Here is a 14,753-nt window from a genome sequence, read left to right as displayed (position 1 = left end):
AATGAAATACAAAAATGCAGTCTAGCCTTCCCAAACGCCTTGATTATGAAAGAGTATGAACATAGCATTATGTCTATCGTTTTTCTTTTGATATACAAACATTTGATCTATTTTTAATGAATTATTTTAATCAATAAAGTCATGTGATCTTTACTTACGCCTGTCCGGCATGCTTTGCGCGCGGTTGAATTACTCTCATGTGCCCTATATGAGTAGGGCTAGTATAGGGAAAGGCGGGGTAAGTTGAGCATAGGGGCAAGTTCAGCCACTACCCCAGGCCAATAATGAATGAGTCAGACATTGTGGTGGTGCCATGTATTGATGACCCATAGCATAACCCCTGACCCCACCACTGTTTTCCACTTTGAAACAAAAAGTACTTTTTTAGAGGAAAAAAATACAAATTTCAGCCAAAAAGTATAAAAAAGGGTGTAAAATAGATCAGTGCTTTTTACCTACACACATCTTTAAATATAGTAACAAAATAAGAACAATATTGGTAATTCTTATGGTAATGTATAGTAAAAAAAAATTTGAAAAGCCATTGATATGCAGGCAGAAAGGTGCAAATTCACATGACATTTATTTTACTTTTAAAGGATGTTAGAGAATTAGCAAGTGAGAAGACTTGAAATAAAATATTGACATAATGGTTCTTCTCGCATACATTGTACATAATTTTGACATAGGTTTTTTTCAAAGGTCACAATTAATTTCAGTATGGGGGTAGAAAGTTATATAGGTGAAAAATATTTCCCAAGAATCAAATTTAAAGGCAATGTACTTATTTCTACAATATTATTCATCATATCAATTCTAACATGCAAAACGTGTCACAACTTACCCCGCCTTCCCTTACTCTATTTTGGGAGCACTTTTTTGGCGACGTGGATGCAGCTCCTGCCTCCTTCTCCTTTTCCTCCTTCTCTTTCTTCTCAATCTTCTGCTCCTCTTCCTCCTTTTCTGCCTCCTCATTCTTCTCGTCCTTTTACTTCTCTAGCTCCTCCTCCTCTATATTCTCGTCCTTTTTCTTCTCTAACTCTTCCTTCTCCATTTACCCCTCCTCCTTCTCATCTTCCACCTTCTTCTCCTCCTCCTCCTCCGATCCTCCTCTTTCTCCATTTCCTCTCCTCCTCTTCATTCTTCTTTCTCTTCTACTTCTCCACCCCCATTTCTCTAATTCTCCATCTCTTTTTCCCTTTCCCGTCTTTATGCAAAAATGAAGTAAAATTTTTGGCAGGGGAAATTGTGACACAAAGATATATAGGCCTACCCTTTTATCCGCCCACAGTTTGCTTCAGTTCTGTGGCCTGGGATCTTGTGGATCAGCACCACAATACAGTGTTTCATTTACCAATCACTACAGACCAGGCAGATATTTGCTCTTATCCACCTCTGGCTTCCTTGTCATTCCAAAAGTTTCCATAACTTGGGGGTAAAGATCATTTGCTTTTGCATGCCCCACTTTGTGGAATAGCCTTCCTGAAGACATAAAAATGTACCTCTATTGAAAGTTTAAAAAATCTTCTAAAAACTTTGCTATTTAACTCTTAGCTCTTTATGCACCTTGAGCACTCTACAGAGTGGATTTGGCACTTTACAAGTCTCATTATTATTATTATTCTAGACCCCCCCCAACTGATTTTTGGCATTTCGGCCATAAATGTTATGTGCCTAGCAAGCCAAGACATATTTACTTTTTTTCTAGTTGCACATGCATACAACAAGGGAATACCAGTAAATGAATCCAGTGACCAAGTAATAATACTTGTGACGCGCTTTGAGCAGTCGTTGATTGAAATAGTGCTATATAAAAACCAATTATCCTTATTATTATAATTTAAAAAGGTATTTACAAATATACTGATGTTGTGTAGATACTACCCTCTCCATACATTGATCTCAAATATAATTATAAAGGAGACCCGTAATTGTACAACACCAAGATTGATCACACTTCTTTATACATGTATAGTAACAATCAAGTAATTTGATTTTTCAAAAGACACCAGGACAAACTTTGGTGATGTTTTCGTGTATTTATTTTAATAATGATACTATATATATTCAAAATTGTACAATCTCTGAAACATCATCATCATCATGCTGCCATATTTTACAACAAACATTTCTATATTCACATAGTTACTCCACAACAAAGAGAATTCATCATCTTTGTATTCTTATTGTTCATCAGTTAGTTACAGCGAATGCATGCCATGATGAAGTCAAAAACATTTTGCAACTGTTTTGGTGTTGGGCATACATACCAACAAGTAAGGTACATGATATCAAAACACAGCAGCATTTATCATGTGAACTAATTTTTTTTATAATATATTATTTGCAGTTAAAATTCAAGCCTACAGTAAAATCGTCATTGTATGTATAAATATGAAACAAAAAATTTTAATGATGTAATTAATCGATCCTCTGTCCTTTTAAACTCTTCCCAGTAAAATATGAGTATATTTTTGCATATTTCCTTTCCCCGGGTAAGTAATACTACCAGTTTTAATTTCTTCACTAGAATAATGTAACAAATCAATAAAACTTAACAAATCTACATGTATTTACTCTGGTGCAGATATGAAATATTAAAGAGAATTACGTTGCACAATTGCTAATTTTCATGCTGAATTTTTTTTATACTACTTTCAATAAAAAATAACAATTTGTTTCATGCTCTAATATAGCATAAACAACTAGAAAACTATTCAAAGTTGTTTTTACAGAAGACCTATGAACAGTTTAATAAAATTCTTAAAATTTACAATCAAGGACGTGACGCATAGTAACAAGGTAAATAGAAATAAGAAGGCATGCCCAGCATGGTTACAAGGAAGCTAAACTTATAATACTGATAGAGTTTTACCTGAAAATAACAGAGAGATAATCACAGAAGCAGTACATTATTGTAATTTGAAATTCTGATATTTAAGAGAAATTTGTGTTAAGAAAGTTAGAATTTGTGATCATAAGTGCATTTGGAGGATTTGCATCCCTGTTGTGAATGTTCATTGTAGGGTGGGGATGATGGGGGGGGGGGGTGTTACTATAACAAGTGCAAAAGATAAAATTGAACGCTAATCCACATCAATAATCTTTTTAACAACCAAATTGAATACTTGATGTGCACATAAAAAATAAGAAGTCTGCCGTAAACATTTACCATGTACATTATATAAAATGACAACATTGTAGAATATCAAGCAAGCTTTATTTACTTGACGGTGCAAAGTGAAAAAAAAGTGGTGGATCCAAGTGGGGGCACATTGGGCTCATATCCCTCACCCTCCCCCTCCCCCCCCCCCCCCTTGAGAGGGATAACAAAATTAAAGACAAAATGTCTTTTTGGTGGATTTTCTTTTTTTTTTGCTTTTAAAATTTATTTGTTTAAATCACTTTCATTCGGGAGTGAAGACCCTTTTGTCTTTTGGCTGGTCAAAAATTTTCTGGAAAAATCCTGGATCCGCCCCTAGAAAAGAAGATGAAAATTGGTCATTTAAACAAGGAAAATAGACTAAGGATAGAATATACATGTACCATACAGTAAACAAAACAATACATGCTCATGTTTTAACATTTTTTTTGACAAATTTAAAATTGAGAATGCCTAAAATCTCCATGAAAACTTGTCTAAAAATATATATAACTCTTGACAGATTTATTGGTTCCAAAACATATAATCCTTTATATTTTTTTCTTCATACAACACTAAAACTTTGTAACAAAATATATCTATGTTTTATACAATTCTTCAATTCTACACAAATGTAAGGCAAGAGTATGAATCTAAAGATATTAATAGCACTTTGACTAATTTTTAAAAACATTTGACTGTAGGTGAAATTCTTTTTTTTTTATTTATTATATATTACTTCTGTAACTTTGAAAGTATCAAAAACAATTTTAACAGAGGATTTTTAATAAACATGTAAAAAATTGTTTTAGTTTGTGATTGAAGGATTTTTCTATTTGGGGGGAAAGAAGGTTTGTTTCAAAGAGCAACTGCTTAGAGGCAATCAGATGTAGAAAATGAAAATATGTCAAGATACAAAGTATATATGATAATTCATCTTCAACTATAAAAGTAGAGGCATTTACAGTTGCATAGCATTTTGTTCAATGTCTTTTATCAATTATTTTATTTAAAAAAAACAACAGAACAATAATTAATGGGACATCTTGAATATTCAATCACAATAAATATTTGATCTTCAGTATTATTTCATGCAATCCATATACACCTTCTCAATACTTTATAAAGGATATCTAATATCTACAATTAATTTCAATTGATGTAACTCTGAGTGTTTGATGTAATAAAGGCCCTACCACACTTTAAAGAATCAAGTAACATATGGCTAGAGTACATATTTACTTAGTTGAAATTCCCTCCATTAGTTTTACACTTGAATTCTCTAACAAAATCTGGGGAGTGTTTCACAAAGCATCTTGCCAGTCATTTTAACTGACTCATTTGTTCTTAGCCAATCAGATACAAGGATTTCAGTAGCTTATAACTACCATTGATCATATGTTTCATTAAAAATGCTTCCCAGGTTAGTGTTTCATGAGGCATCTTGCCAGTGATTTTCTCAGAAAAACTTTTCTCTCAGCCAATCATACGCAAGTATTTAAGCAGCTTATAACAGTTGTCAGTGATAATAACTGACTTTTGTTTCCATGAAATACTCCCCAGGTACTCAGGGAATGAGTGAAGATATGCATGACAAATGAATGATGCGTGTGATCTCACAGTAATGAAATGCAGCACAAGGAAAATTCCCTATTGAAATCAAATGTATTTGTTCCAGCTAAATACCCTTTCAGTAGGAAATATTTGGAATAATTCTCACTAATGACAATCAAGATGAGAATCAACATTCCCTGATGTAGCTCACGCCATTTACATGTACTTGCATAACCCAGTGACTTCTGGTAGCTTGCAGGTAAGTATAGTACAAGGAAAGAGGGATAATACAGGTAGCAAGTTTTACAATGTTTCTTCCTTGAAATGTCAGAAGAGAATGAGAATGCAGTGCAAAAGCAGATGCGAGCGGACTGGAAATACCTACCTTATGATAAAGAGTAGACTGGGAGTTGTTGGGTCACACACATAGAGATATACACTTAACAGCAAGTAGAATGTCTACTTCAGTGCACAAATTGAATGGCAAGGTCATGCCGTGAGTTTCATCTACAAACTTTCAGTTTTTGCTGATTTGCTAGAACAAATAAGGAACGTAAATGTACTGCCAGCTGGTAAAACATTCAAGTACAAATTGTTCAAAGTAAACATAGCATATACATTTAATTTAGCATGTTGTATGATAAAAGATTGTTAACATGTCCAAAATCAAATTCAGCTTCAGTGTATGTCTGCACACCCTTACAAACAGCTAATGAATACAATGAACATTGAACATATCACAAATGACAAGCAACTGACAAATAGACATATAAGTTAACTCCATATAGAATATTGAGACTAAAGTCATCAAGATCAGAGTTGGCTGGAGTAGAAATAATGTTTGAAAATCACAGCAAATACTGCCTCAAGAATTATTTAGGAATATGGGATAATAGTTGGAAAAGCAGGGAAACACTTAATATACTTCTTGAATATTGCCCAGTTGTTTATCAAGCATATTCTAGCATTTCCCAGTGTATCCTAAAAAAGTACTTCCAAGGATTTATAGGGTTTTCCCAGTATTTCCTTCCTGGCTTGGAAATTTCTTTAAAACTGCCAACCCTACTTACGATGGTTCATTATCTGTTAGCAGACCATGCAGATGCAAACTACAAATTAACTAACCATCACTATTATTAAACTGCAAGCTTGATACATCAAATCTATTCACAGATTCATCCTTCCGATATGCAAATATGGGCATAGTTTAATATTGATCTTTCGAATCAATTGTCAGAAACTATGGGGAAAAAATGGAGGCACAAACAAGTCGATTCTGAACAAGGCTTGAATCTGTCCAATGAAATAAAGCATCATGCAGACACATCTTTAGAAAGGCTTATACGTAAACTTTGCACATACCATATATTTTATACAGCAATATACATCGTTTTACTAATTACAAATATACAATATTCCTAGAAACTGGTGAAAGTTTAATCTTCCCGTATTTCTTACACACTCTCATTTGTAATTATGAAGCTTTAACAACATCTTTTGGAGGATCCTTGTAAATGCTAAATCCAATGACTATGGTAATAATATATATTTAAAGTGCTCAAAGGATTGAACAGAGTGAATTTACATTAGGCATTCAATTAATTGTGGCAGCGGTGGGATGTTAACTCCATACCACTGAAATGAATGGTGACTCAGACCCAGTTCTCATCTACTTATTTAAATTAGTTTAGTGGAAACGACTTTAATGGGATTGCTCAAAGTGATCTTGGAAGTGATTTTAAGTGGTCTTTCAATCAGTTTGGAAAACCACCTCACGATGTGGTCTTCAAGGTCGCTTTGCCTCGTTAAACTGGTTTAAGCATAGGAGAGGAATCAACTCTTCTTTGGGAAGGGGTCTTTGTACGGAAGTTTCACGAATAAGTTGCTTGATACAAATACATACAGTATATTCAAGTTGAATTGTACCAATGTTCAATGAGAAGGAATTAATCTCTATCTACTGATTCTCCAAACACGCATCACGAGAGTTCAACGAATGCTGCGGGGAATCGCCCAGACTTGCCATTGACTGTGCCCATCAGCCATTCGTCATTCACACGCTCTGTGATGGAAATCACATCTCCAGCCTGTCAAATAAATAAAAAGAGAAAAATATGGTGTTGGTGTAAAGTCTTTTATTTTCACAACATGTGGGACAAAACTGTAAACAGATGGGCATTTTTCAGTAATTTTTCTGATCTTTATTTGCTCAATACTCTGTAATGAAACATTATCCTGAAAAACCATTTGGATGATAACATTTCTGTTTAGTTTTTATAATTCTGTGTAAAGTTTGTTAAAATCTGTAAACGTTTTATTTTCTGTTGTTGCCAGAAGCAGAATTATCTTTAAACTGTATTTGTGCTATAAAACCTAAATATTACATTAAACTCACTTTAAATGTCAGCTCATCCGCATCTTCTGCATCAAAGTCATGGAGCGCCTTAGCAGTAGACGGCGTAGCACCAGCAGACGGAAGATCTATGACGACGTCCACGAATGAACGAGGGAAGATACCTTCTCGCGAGTCAACCTTGCCGCGAAGCCACTCATCGCCGATCCTTTCAAGGAGGATGACCTTTTCACCCGCTTTCAGTCTGATCTCATCATCCCCGGCAGGTTCAAAGTCAAATGATACCACACAATGGGGATCGACTCCAGATGTCTAGTGGAGATAAAGGTTTTATACCTTGATAAGTCAGGACAAATTAGCACTGGCCTTGAGGTAAGTTGTATTACACCAACCATAACACAATATCTGTATATTTAACTACCTCACCTCTCTCACTCTAGCTTACAACAGCCATACCACTATATCAGTGGCTTGTGAGAGTATGCTATGTCTACAAATGCAGCAGGGAATATTCCTTTCTTTCCATTCATTTCTCCCTCTAACCAATGACCTTGTGGTAAGTTTGTAACCTACCATAACCCCGTTTCTGTTAATTTTCCTACCTTACCCCTATACACTACATCTTATATCAACCATACCTCTTTACCCCCCGCCCCCCACACACACATCATAGCTTTTAACAGCCGTACCTCAATATCAGTAGCTTGTGGAAGTCCAGGGGGTGTTCTATCTACAAATGCAGCTGGGAATCTTCCCTTCTTTCCATTTAGTTCTCCTTCCAACCAATCACCACTGACCTGTGCTGTCACAGTGATCCTATCTCCATCCTACAGGGGATAAAACGTGATTTAAAAGATACATGATCAGAATTACATCACGGGAAGAATTTACTTTAGTTGGTAAAGCGCCTGCCTATCAAACCCAAGGTTGTGGGTTTCAGTCATCCCAGGCAGATGACTGGCACCTGCTGTATATATTAACATGCCCCTTCCATGTTTCATAATCGAGGGCTATGTTACAGAGGAAAACCCAATGTTCCTCAGATAGGATGTTAAATGGAGGGCCTGTGTAGAATAGAGTCACCACCTTAAGTATTTAATGCACTATTCATATAATACAGGGTATAAGAGAGTCTGGAAACCCCAGTCAGGGTTCTCACAAGAATTTGAAAACAGAATTCCATGACTTTTCCATGACTTCCCGTGACGTCCCGGGGTTATATAGAATTTGGGATGTCACAAAACTGGGAAAAATGGAAATCATGAACACCGATTTAATAGCAGAGCATGATCACAGAGTAAGAGAGTTGCGAGACATGACAAACTGGAAAGCTGCCTTAGCCAAGAGGTAAATGCAATTCCATGACTTTTCCATGACTTTTCACAAATTTTACAAACTCCCCGACTTTTCCATGACCACAAATTTTTCTAGGATTTTCCATGACCGTGGGAACCCTGCCAGTGTAGTGGTCTGAAAACTGCCTATAATCCCTGAACATTACGTACCATGTTATTCAGCCTGTCACTCATTTTTCAAAATAGTCTCATCTATCTTTTATCTCCTCTCTTTCTTCTAGCTTCTCCTTTTCTTCTTTCTATCACCTCTCCTTCCCCTACCTTTCTATCTCTATTAAAGGGGAAGTTCACCCTGAAGAAAACTTTGTTGTAAAAATAGCAGAAAAAATAGTAAAAAATATTGGTGAAGGTTTGAGGAAAATCCGTTAAAGAGTAAGAAAGTTATTAGAGTTCAAAGTTTTGGATTTGTGACGTCATAAACGAGCAGCTGCCCCCATGTGTCATGTAATATAAAATGCATGAAATTGAAATTTTGTATGGTTCCTGATGCCTTAATTTTGTTTTCTATTCATGATCGGGTGTGAAATGATTTGCCTATTGATATACAAAAGGTACAGTGAAAACCATTTTCAATTTTCTGAGAAAATGACATTTCATTGATTTTTTACCATTCGCTATGTAGAAATGCTGCTCGCATATGACGTCACAAATCAAATAATTGAAATTCTAATAACTTTTTAATCACTTGATGAATTTTTCTCAAACCTTCGGCAATATTTTTTATTATTTTTTCTGCTATTTTTACAATAAACTTTTTGTCAGGGTGAACTTCCCCTTTAATTTTTCCCCATATCCTCCTTCACATTCCTCTTTCTAAAACCTCATTCATCTCTTTAAGGAAACCAAAACCCAAGAAGAGAAGCAATCTTATTGAAAAGAGTAAAATGAGAGGAACAATTTAAAAAAGTTTCATCAAAATTGGTTATGAAATAAGCAAGTTATGGACGTTAAAAAAGTCTTGTTATACATTCTATGGGGATACTCAAATTGGCAAACGTGCTTCAAATCATAATGGCTGATTTTGTGGACAACTCTCCATTTGTTTTGTACACAAATTTTCAGATTTTCCCCTTTATTTTACATATTTTACATTATCTCCTCCTGACCTTGACATATGTGGTGTGAATCAAATTTTCCCATGACATATGATGTGCTCAGGAGGCAAGATGCAATTTGAAAGATAATTAGGAAAATCTGAAAATTTGTGTACAAAACAAATGGAGATTTGTACACAAAATCAGCCATTTTGAAGCATGTTTGCCAATTTAAGGATCCCCATAGAAAGTACAAGATTTCTTAAACATCCATAACTTGCTTATTTCATAACCGATTTTGATGAAACTTTTTTTTTTTAATACAATTACTACTCTTCTTGGGTTTTGGTTTCCTTTAACTTGATCTTCCTCCTAGCATGAATTCATTTATAGTTACAGCTGACATTGATTACAACAAACTGTTTAGATCTTAGGTAATGTGACATGGTAGAATATGCTTATCAACAGACTAACCTTACTTGTACACATTATGACCCAAGCAATGAAAAGAGTCATAAAATCATAAACAAAACTCAAACTCACTGACACATGATGGGCTAATCTAATCAATGTATAAAGAAACTGTTATCAGGAGATGAAAACCTACCCAGACATTTGAGATGCATAATGCCAAAAGAAGTGTCAACAGAATAAAAATTTAGAAAGTGAAACTTACTTTGAAAGTAAGCTCTGTATTGTCTGCTCCATCAAAGTCATACATTGCACGGACTTCATTTCCTGTCATAAAATAAGAGAACGAAATGGTTAGCATCAAATAAAATACATTACACGACTTAATTTAAATACATGTTCTGGTATAGTGATTATAACATGGGTGGTACTAGAGTGTCTTCATTTTCATACTTTGAAAAAAAAAACCAAACAAATATGGATATAACAACATCAGTCAAAATGATTTTTAGTGAAGAGTTGCCAATTTTCATTAAAAAAAGTGATTATTGTTTTTCATTTCATGGTGTTGCCAATTTACAATGTGCAATAATTAACTTACATGTATATACTGCAGATTTCATTTAGAACCAGCATCAGATACAGCATTGGGAATGGAATCATTAAACTTATTTTTTTTCTTTCTGATCATATTCCACGTGTGAGTGCTAGCGTTCAGGATATAGAAAAATGTGAAATACATCGCCTAAACATTGGTGGAACTAGGCAGGGGTGCACACCCCTCTATATTTTGAGAATTTCCCCATTGAAAATACATATTGATATAGCTAAATCTATATAAAAATCAAAAGTTCATCTGCACCCCTCTAATTCAAAATTTGCTACTTGCAACCCTCAATTCAAAATTTTGAACAAATTTTCACCATTTTGCTCTGTGGATTTTACTCTATTTATTAAAATATAAATATCTTCAGCCTAGAGCATCCCTTTAAAATAATCCATTATATAGTGAAATGACAATGAGAGGCTACCTATAGTCGGAGAAGCCCTTCGGGAAGGAGGAAGATCTTCAATCACATCAACGAAAGCACCAGGGAAGATGCCAGATTGTCCGTTCAGCTCACCGCTAAACCATTCATCACCTACTCGGCCAGTTAGTTTGATTATGGCGCCCTCGTTGAAGGTCAGATCGTCCGCGCTGCTGCTGGTGTAGTCAAACTTGGCCTTGCAGCGAGGTCCGCTATTAATCAGAGAAAGTGAAAAGAAATAAAGTTAAGTCTGTCTTACTCAACCTTCTGTTTAAGGATCTAATGATTGGCTAAGTGGAACCAATTTCTCCGACAGGGAGCATTTCACAATTATTCCAAGTTGACTGCAGAACAAGATGCATAATTATTGGTCAGATCATGCTCAGGGGAGGGGCGCTACAGTTTGGGTAGAATAGGATAAAATTTTGTGCTGATTCAAAATATAAAGAACCTGTACATGTTCAAAATATTGCATTCTGGGTAATGATTCAAGAACTATACAAGTAGTTTTGGTCTCAAACTGGATTCAGAGTCACTGTGGTATAATTGTTTTGATTCTTAGGATCTGAATATTTACCTGATACTATCTGTGGATGGTGAACCATCTGGTAGAGGTATCTGGATTATAAAAAAAAGTAGGGTTAAATACATTTTGAATAATTAAGTTCCAGAACAGTTCCCAAGTTTTAGTAATAATTTTAAAAATCTCACAGAAAACCCAATTTTCCAGGTAAAAAAAAAGAAGAATGATACTGTAAACTTCAGGAAAATCAAACACAAATATCCAATAAAACAAAGATGTGCATAAGTGAACAATCTGCCATTCAATCTTTTCAGTGTTTAGTGTGTGCATGCCAATCTTCATCTCTATGGAAACAATTGCTTTATCCTATGTTTTGTACATGTCATTGAAAAACATGGAATTCAATGTTTAAAACAACAAAGAACATTGAATTTGGCAGTTTAGAATGTGGAAAACTGGGGTCTCTAGTATTTACTTTAAAGGAAAAGTCCACCCCAACAAAAACTTGATTTGAATAAAAAGAGAAAAATTCAACAAGCATAACACTGAAAATTTAATCAAAATTGGATGTAAAATAAGAAAGTTATGACATTTTAAAGTTTCGCTTCATTTCACAAAACAGTTATATGCACATTTCGGTCGGTATGCAAATGAGGGAACTGATGACATCACTCCCTATTTCTTTTGTATTTTATTATATGAAATATTTTTATTTTCTCGTCATTGTCATGTGAAATGAAGTTTCATACCTGCCTGAACACATGAAATTCCATTATTTTAACATTTTGTGCTTCAGGCAAGGAGGTCCTAATCATTAAATTTGTAAAAATTGAAATATTGTATAATTCAAATGATAAAAAACAAAATGAATAGTGAGTGAGTGACATCATCGACTCTCTCTCATTTGGATGTAACTGGCTCGTTCATATAACTATTTTGTTAAAAATAAGCGAAACTTTGAAATGTCATAACTTTCTTATTTTACATCCGATTTTGATGAAATTTTCAGCCTTTTTCTTGTCTGATTTTACTCTATTGGTTCAAATCAACATTTTCTGAGGTGGACTTGACCTTTAAGTTTATTTCTTTCTCACAAAATATAATACAGTATAGATTCAGATTTATTAGAAACAAATGATCGCAGCTTGTAACAGCTGAAATGGCAAATGTTTTATAAAACAGAGTAACAAATACACATACAATCAACAAATAAGCAACGTTACTAAAGAATCAAGAAATTAGAAAAGCAAAAACCTTGTGAACCACACAATAAAATGCATTCCTTCATGCTAAGTGTTGAATGTAGACAACAACACTACAATGTTCTACTCAAAACATGGCAGAACTTGAACACTTTCAAATGTGTTCATTTTCTGGTGGGGCACCACTGTACATGAAGGAAAATCATTTAAAAGTTAAGTCCACCCAAGAAAATGTTTATCTTAATAAATAGAGAAAAATCAATCTAGCAAAATGCTGAAAATTTCATCAAAATCGGATGTAAAATAAGAAAGTTATGACATTTTAAACTTTTGCTTATTTTTGACATGCAAATGAGACAGTCGATGATGTCCCTCACTCACTATTTCTTCTTTTTTTTTTTAATTATACAATATTTCATTTTTTATAGATTTGACAATAAGGAGCAACTTGATTAAATTATGTAGTATCAACTAATGCTCATTCCACATATTCAGGGAGGAATCTTTGTTTCACTTGACAATGAGGAGAAAAATGAAATATTCCATATTTCATATAATAAAATACAAAAGAAATAGTGAGTGGATGAGGTCATCAGTCTCCTCATTTGCATACCCACCAGGATGTGCATTTTTGTGAAATTAAGAAAAACTTTAAAATGTGATAACTTTCTTATTTTACATCCTATTTTGATAAAATTTTCAGCGTTTTGCTTGTTGGATTTTTTTTCTTTTAGTTCAAGTCAACTTTTTTGGGGGGTGGACTTGTCCTTTAAAAACCAAGCTTCTACTTGTCATTCATATTTTCCCTATATTAGTGGCAAATGAAGCAAAGAAAAGCAATGACTTACAATGACTTCCACATGATTGGAGGGGAAAATACCAGATTTTCCATTCAGTTCTCCCCTGAACCACACGGTGCCGACCGTTCCTAATAGTTTGATGGTATCACCCTCATCAAAGCTTAGCTCATCAGCCGCCGAGGCTAGGAACCCAAACAGTGCTACAGCCTGGGGGCCATTGTAATCATCCTGATGAAGGATACAAAATATAGCAATAAATAATTAATACAAAATGGAAACTAGAACATTTAGTAGGGTTGGAATGAAACTTATTTTCAGGGGCTATCCTTTTTTTACACATTTGGGCAATGGCAGAATTTGCTACGTTTTAGGGGCAAGAAGCAATTAAATGCAGTAAACACAAATATTATTCTGCCACATTATTCTGCCATAATTATAATATTGTCTATAAAATAAATTTTCAAAAAATTGTTTGTGACAGATCTTGGGGTAACTCTAAAAAGAATGGTCACCCCAAAGCATGCATTTTTGGGGAAAAAATTTTGGGGGGCGATTTGGGCTGTTATGAGGGCGAAATCACTCCAACGGTGATATCTAGGCATTAGACTACAAAATGGATATTAGACTCCTCAGAATCGCTCTCCTTGAGGAGCTCAAATCAATTCAATTATACATGTATGATAAATTGTAGATTTTTCTTAAAATTCTAAATGTATTAGCTGTGTAGCTATTAATTAATATGTGGTGAAATTAAGCCTTGGTCAATCCTTTTACAAAATATCGTGCTCCTGCATAACAAAAACTTTACCAAAAATACTGTACAAAAAATTGCTAGAATTTCACATTTTACATCTTTAAATCCATGAAATGGCCATCTATTTTCCATAATTCCTTGAAAATATTATGATTTAGTTAAAACTATCAGTAAAATGAAGAATATTCACCTCTTTCCCAACTCTGATTTGATTTTACACTTGGTAAATATTGTAGTCCCACATGTAGACTTCCATGGTGTTGCAACATTAACTGAAAATGATTGTTGATCGTTTTGATCGTTATTGATCCTTTTACACTTGGTCAACACCATGAAAATCTACATATGGGAATACAATATTTACCGAGTTTAAAATCAAATCAGAGTCAGGAAAGAGGTGAATATTCTTCATTTTTTTGGTCGTTTCCAACTAATTTCAAGGAATTCTGGAAAACAAATGCCTATTTCATGAATATAAAGATGTAAAATATGAAATTTCAGCAACTTTTTGTGAAGGCTTAAAATTTTTTTTTTTAGGAGCACGATGTTTTGTTCTCCTTAATTTTTTTTAGGAGCACTGTGGGAGTGCCGGCGCAA

General features: G+C 34.3%; 1 protein-coding gene across 1 annotated transcript in view; it reads right to left on the bottom strand.

The window, feature by feature from the left end:
* Nucleotides 1-2,262: 2,262 nt before the first annotated feature.
* The window catches only part of LOC121414122 (SH3 domain-containing protein 19-like), a 46,304-nt gene continuing 33,813 nt past the window's right edge, over nucleotides 2,263-14,753 (bottom strand). The window contains exons 8-14 of the mRNA XM_041607191.1: nucleotides 13,451-13,630; nucleotides 11,455-11,495; nucleotides 10,881-11,089; nucleotides 10,115-10,176; nucleotides 7,739-7,876; nucleotides 7,092-7,361; nucleotides 2,263-6,783 (exon numbers count right to left, since the gene is read on the bottom strand). Coding sequence (XP_041463125.1) covers nucleotides 6,676-6,783; nucleotides 7,092-7,361; nucleotides 7,739-7,876; nucleotides 10,115-10,176; nucleotides 10,881-11,089; nucleotides 11,455-11,495; nucleotides 13,451-13,630 — 1,008 coding nt within the window. The 3' untranslated portion in view covers nucleotides 2,263-6,675. The remainder of the gene's footprint in view (nucleotides 6,784-7,091; nucleotides 7,362-7,738; nucleotides 7,877-10,114; nucleotides 10,177-10,880; nucleotides 11,090-11,454; nucleotides 11,496-13,450; nucleotides 13,631-14,753) is intronic.

Source organism: Lytechinus variegatus, chromosome 1 (assembly GCF_018143015.1).
Source record: "Lytechinus variegatus isolate NC3 chromosome 1, Lvar_3.0, whole genome shotgun sequence".
Classification (NCBI taxonomy): Eukaryota; Metazoa; Echinodermata; class Echinoidea; order Temnopleuroida; family Toxopneustidae; genus Lytechinus; species Lytechinus variegatus.
The sequence above is the reverse complement of the archived record's forward strand: the minus strand, read 5'-3'. Positions and strand labels throughout refer to the sequence as shown.